The 6542-nt window shown below is 30.1% G+C and overlaps 1 protein-coding gene across 1 annotated transcript; it reads right to left on the bottom strand.

The window, feature by feature from the left end:
- Positions 1-3359: 3359 nt before the first annotated feature.
- LOC132742243 (uncharacterized) lies at positions 3360-6298 on the bottom strand. The gene is made up of 3 exons (XM_060730590.1): positions 6148-6298; positions 3932-4123; positions 3360-3628 (listed from the first exon to the last, which is right to left on the bottom strand). Exons 1-3 carry the CDS (start codon positions 6230-6232, stop codon positions 3375-3377), a joined length of 531 nt encoding a protein of 176 aa, XP_060586573.1. The 5' UTR covers positions 6233-6298; the 3' UTR covers positions 3360-3374.
- Between the last annotated feature and the right edge of the window lie 244 nt (positions 6299-6542).

The following is a 6542-nucleotide window of genomic DNA, read 5'->3' as shown; positions in this document are numbered from 1 at the left end:
CAAGGCATAATAATAGATATGATATAACAGAAAATTTTAAGCGAAAAAATATCATTATCTGAAGTTGAAAATGTTTTCTGCTTTTTTCTGAAGCTGACATTCTTTTGAGTAATTGTTAAAAATTTCAACAATTGGCATTGATTACCTCTTATTGTTTTTTCTTTTCTTTTTTTTTACCCTATCTCGATTTTATTTCGAAATGGCCTTTGTCAATGAATTTTCAGTCATTTCACAACATTTTTTTTAATGAACCAAATAAAAATTACTTCATGTTTATAAAGATTAATATATAGTATTGTTTTTTTTGTGTGTGTAAATTAAAAAATAAATGCATTTATACAAAGAGGATCATTCTCTCTTAAAAATGTACACTTCAAATTGTGGCCTATGAAAAGTCATTTGCAATTATAGTTATTTCAAATCAAAAGGTTACTCTTCACGTACTTTAAATAGAGCAGTTTTCTAACTTTGTTATGTCGAATAAGACAGTTTAAAAAATACATTCAAATGGCCTTTCAAAAAAAGAAGAAAAAAAGGAAAAAGAACTGACCACCAATGTTTGATAAATACATTGTAATTTAACTGGAAACAAGAAAAAAAAAAAACAAGAAACAGATTAATATTTACTACAATTTGTATTTTTTTAACTGAGGGATTAATATCAACGAAATACAATCATTTATACTCATTTAGCGACATAGCCATGTATACCTTGTAAAAAGATGTAAAAAGCATATGCTTTTGCCTCTGGACATTCATCAAAGATTATGTCTTTGCCCGCAAGAAAAGGGAAAACTTTACGGGAAACCCCTTTCTGACGGTTTTGGAAAAACGGGTTCCAACCATAACCGGGTGTGACGTTAAATTTGGTTGTCATTTTTATTTTGGGGTGATGGGTTTTTGAGGGGCCCTTCTTTGAAAAGGGCCCCTTATAACAAAAAATTTAAACCCCTTTTTGTTTTTTTTTGTTTAGCATAGTATGTTGGTATGTAAATACTTGCCGCACTTTTTGTTTAAATGCAGTGATGTTATATAAATAGAACAGCTAAATATATATTAACAGAACTACAAAGAATTTCATTGGCAAAACGTTTTAGTGACAAATAATTTTACAAACAAAATCAGTTTTCATAAATCTTGATTAATGATGATAAAAACCAATAGCTTTCAATTTGTATTTGTTCATCTTTTCGAGTATTCACATAAGGTATTGTCCAAGAAATCAAGGAATAAATCGGGAACTATTTTCAAGAAATAAAAATGTGTTTCTCATTAAAAGAATTTAAAATTTTTCTCTCAATATTTGTGGTTGACATGAATTATTAATGGATATTTTCTTATTCATAGATACGATTTTCAATATTGAATATTAAGTAAAAAGTGCTACTTACTTCCTGAATACATTCTATCTAAAATTAAAAGAAAAATATTCATCATAAGTGAGAAAACCATTATTTAGTTATAGGTTGATACTCTGAATAACATAAAGTCATAAAGTAAATGTGAACACCTCGATTGTCATACAAAAAAAGTTAATGAAAGATATTTATTATCTAACAAATGGCTGTTGAACGAACTATGAATAATATCAAACTTGAAACTAGAACGATCACAAAATGTGATTAATACCCCCCGCAAGATTGCTTCGGAAATGAGGAAGTAAATAAGTTACAGAATACCTTGTAAAATAATTGAAATAGAGTTATGGCTGTGGGCAATTAAAAATAGTTGTGGTTCTTGTATGTTACATTTCCTTTCAATGTGGCTGACCATTGATGAATTTTTATTAAATTACTCTGTAATAAGTCCAGAAAGTGTAACACTTCTTGAGCACTGCACTTCCTTTCATTTCTCTTAACCATTGTATGAAGTTGCTTCGAATTCTAAACATTAGTTTTTAAGTAATGCACCGGGCAAGGTAAAGGCACAAAGGGCAATAACTCTATAAATACTGAAGATAGAGTTATGGTTATTGTACACTGTACTTTCATTCATTGCGCTTGATCATTGTATGATGTTTCATTGAATTTCAATCATAAATTATCAAGCTATGCACTGGACAATAAAAAGTAACAAATGGCAATAACTGTTTAATTACTCTGGAAAGAGTTCTGGTTCTTGTGGACTGCACTTTTTTCTTATTGTGCTTGACCATTGTATGAAGTTGTTTTGAATTCGAACCAGTACTTTTGAAGTTATGCACCGGAAAAGGAAAAGTAACAAAGTGCAATATCTCTATAATTTGTCAAAATGGTGTTATTGTTCTTATGCAATGCACTTCCTTTTAATGTGCTTGACGATTATTTTAGGTTGTCTTGAGTTCCAACTAGTAGTTTTCAAGTTATGCTCCGGACAAGGAAAGGAAACAACGGGCAATAACTCAATAATTAGCGGAGAATGAGTCATCGTTCTTCTGCACTACACTTTCTCTTAATATGTTTGATCATTGTATGAAGTTGTATTGAATTCAAACTTGTAGTTTTCAAGTTATGCTCCGGACAAGGAAAGTAAAAAAGGGCAATAACTCTGTAAATAGTCAAGATGGAGTTATAGTTCTTGTACTCTGCACTTTTTCTCAAAGTGCATGACAATTTTATGAAGTTATATTGAATTCCAACCATTAGTCTTCAAGTTATGGTCTGGAATAAAAAAGAAAGCAATGGAAAAGTAGCAAAGGGCAATAACTCTGTAATTACTTTAAAAAAAGTTATGGTTCTTGTGAACTGCACTTTCCCTTATTGTGCTTGACCATTGTATGAAGTTATCTTGAATTCCAACCAGTAGTTTTCAAGTTATGCTCCGGACAAAGAAAAGTAAAAAAGGCAATGACTCTGTAATTAGTGGATATAGATATATGGTTCTTGTGCACTGCACTTTCGTTTAATGTGCTTGACCATTGTATGAAGTTGTATTGAATTCCAACCACTAGTCTTCAAGTTATGCTCCGGGCACGGAAAATGCAACAGACCAATGGACCGACCGACCAACCGACCGACCGACCACCGAGTGACTCCTATTTACATCCCCCAAATTTCGTTTCGGTGGGTTTTATAATGCATTGCTTCTTAAGAAATAAAATAGCAACAGCAGTTACATTAAGTAAATAATGTCAGTTAACTTTTTTATTGTTTTATTTTTGTCTTATATACGCGTTTAATTACTTTTTAAAAAAAAAGCTTTTATAACAAACACATCTGCGGATGTTTCTATATTCAAAATATCACCAGTATCCTGATGAAATGTTGAATTCTGCTTAAGCCGTTGCTCTTTGCTAGGGAGCGTGGACGGTAACTTGCAATTTACATTATCATGTCGTTTTGTGCCTTCTTTAGGGATTATTTATTTCTTTATATTCCTTAATGAGATACAGTCAGTTAAATTAGATTTGTTATTGCCATATGCATCATGCAAGTTATATCTTTATAGGCACAATTTTTACACTTACCTAAGCAAATGTAGTCATGTCGTACATTCGTGCTGTTGAACAATGGAAATCTGTACAATAAATTTCCATTGCATTTTCTGATCAGGACATTCATATGATGTATACACTTTTGGTTTACGTCTATGGTGCACGCCTTTACTTCAATAATGTTTTCAGTTATATCTTCGATGTTAGGATGCTTGTCTAAACAAAATGATATATAATTATTGTAAATGAAAAAAAATATAACATTATGATTCTTTAGTATTATGCCCCGTACAATGCAATTGAAATGTTCAACCGATTGTTTACTCAGAGCAGTATTTTGAAAACTGTTGTGATATCGATTCTGATGTCCAGCATAATGTTGAGAACATGACACATTGAAAAAACCATCTTAGAATAAAATAACATAAAAAATAGAATTGCATTAAAACACGTTGACGATCGAAAACAGTTGGTATCTAAATACATTTTTATTGTGATGTTAAACATAATAAATTAAACCTTCTATCACTAATATATTTCCCAATGTAGTAAAACATTCCAAAGCTACATGGTCTTTCTCTGGTATCTGCACATGTCCATCCCAAAATGTCATGTTGTGCCATACCAAGCCCGTTGACCGCCAAGCACTCCACAAAAATGTGTATTCATAGTTATTTTGCGTGGTATGATTCAAAGACTCTTCACAAGACTCTGACAAAATGATAAAATACAACAATTTTAAGTCATTAATTTCAATTTTAATCCATATAAGTGATGTACTAAAATATTTAGAGTAGAAGTAGTGTTATTTTGTCTCTAACAGATATTTCGGGTACTATTGGAGACTTTCAGAGCTGTATCTAATTACTAATCTGACTTTATAATTATTACTATTTTTATCAATGAGTTTTCGAATCTTATATAGTTGCCCAATGAATAAAGCTATGGGCATGGAAAGACAAGAATGTGGCACATTGAAGATTTCATAATACACACCGTATAAACACACGCATATGTTTCTTACTCATAATGTTTACCATTTTCGTGTTAAAATGTTCAATTTTGCTTAATCCGGCGCTAGTGGCGTCGATTGTTACTTGCACTTTCAAGTACCATCCATGAACATGCTTAAACAGAATTGTGTTGGCTTGGGAGTACTTAAGGGATTCCGTTTTTTTCCTATTCTATTGTAATTGTTTATTGCTATAATTGATTCCGATGTTATTTTTTACTTCATATGCATAAGCAATAAACCCAAGTTACTCACAGAAATTCTCTCTTTAAATACATACCCCTCGGAATGTTAAGAGGATATTTTTTCGTTTGGGTGAAATATGGAATATATTTTCACGAAACATGATAAAATGCCACATATTTTCTCGAGCCTGGACGGCGAGTGAAAATATGTGGCATTTTATCATGTTGAGTGGAAATATATGCCATATTTCACAAAAAAAAAACGAAAAAGTAACCCATTTAATTTCATTAGCAAAGAAAAATGGTTACGATCGGATCCTCCTTGCTTGCTACGGAACTGCAATTAGACAGCGCGCAGTAATATAATTATTGTCTTGTTTTGCACGCGATATTTAGCGCTACATTGTGACGTCACGTAAACAACTCTTTAAACGTCTGTACAGCGTTAATGACTGAATAAAAGATATTGGTGTTCGTATTTTTTTTCTTAGACCATTTTCTATCATTCTGGATAGTTTTCAAAACAAAATACTGAATAAAAGATATTGGTGTTCGTATTTTTTTTCTTAGACCATTTTCTATCATTCTGGATAGTTTTCAAAACAAAATTCGACAAAAAGTTGTTTTGTATTTATCAGATTTTTCAAACAAAATGGCGAAGAAGTCCCTTAAAATAAATATGAGTTTTGACTCCGCCCACTTTCATATTTATATTTCATATTTTTTTTAAAAAAATATGAAATATATTTGACTGATATAGCACCATATTTCATGGATAAAATTAAATAAAACTGTTTATCCTAAACAGATTTTATTGTCAATTGTTGGTGAATGGCCATAATATACAGTATGTCAATCCTTTAAAATAAATAAATCTGCTCTACTTGACAGCAATGAAATGGGAAATATGTTAATTAAAACATTGTCCCAGTCGCGATTATGTCATAAATAATATGAGGACATCTGTAAAATAAAATTCTTTTAAAAATTTCATTCTCATTCATATAAAATTGCAAATTATTTATTTTTATCGATGTTAGTACGTAATATTTCTGGTATTTTATGCATTAAAAATGAATAAGAAGTTGTCCATACTGGTCTGTTTTTCCTAAAACATTTTTACTATTTATTTTGTTATATAACTTAAAGATATACTCTGCTTATCTTTGCGTAAAATATTTCTATCCCAGAAATTTATTGAATCTATGCAATTTTTACCAAATATGATTAATTTTGATAAAAGAGTGAATAAATTATGTATTTGAAGCTGCGCTTTCTATTATAGGTCAAGTAAAATTGGTTGTTTCAATGACACTACAATGTATATATTCATATTATAACAACCTATAATAACGTTTAGAATCTTTAACACAACACATCTACTTTGTGTGCAGTTAAAATATGTTTATTTTATATTTACAAAGCGATTGTGTAGCAATTATAAATATTTTCAAATATGAAATTTGAGCATAATAAATCTTTAACATCATATAAATTCAATAAAATAAACTGAGCTTAGGAAAACAAATAAATCGTACCTTCGGCTGTTGTTTCACTTAGTGATATAGTTATTATCGTAATCAATAAAGAATAAATAAAGTATCTAACACTTCCTTTATCCATTCCTACGTCCTATCGCACCAAAATGTTGAAAGCTTGTGTAAAGAAATAAATGTAAAACAGGGTTTTAAAACAATTGAATGAATATGATACGTAAAACCCTAAGATAGTTTTTTTTTTCAAATAAGAAGGAAACAGTAAACAATGAAAAAACTAGAACATTTCTTCCTGCTTTAGATCTTTTTCAAAGATTGATATTGAGGATGTAAAGGTATGTTGCAATTTTTTCTGAATATGTTAGGAAGTTGTAAAATGTTCTTAAATAATGATATTCAACTAATTTTATGCATTTCAATTAAAAAATATATATCGA

The sequence above is a fragment of the Ruditapes philippinarum genome, unplaced genomic scaffold (assembly GCF_026571515.1).
Source record: "Ruditapes philippinarum isolate M1 unplaced genomic scaffold, ASM2657151v2 ctg4231_1_1_1_1, whole genome shotgun sequence".
NCBI classification, from domain to species: Eukaryota; Metazoa; Mollusca; class Bivalvia; order Venerida; family Veneridae; genus Ruditapes; species Ruditapes philippinarum.
Note: the sequence above shows the minus strand (reverse complement) of the source record. Positions and strands in the feature narration are given on the sequence as shown.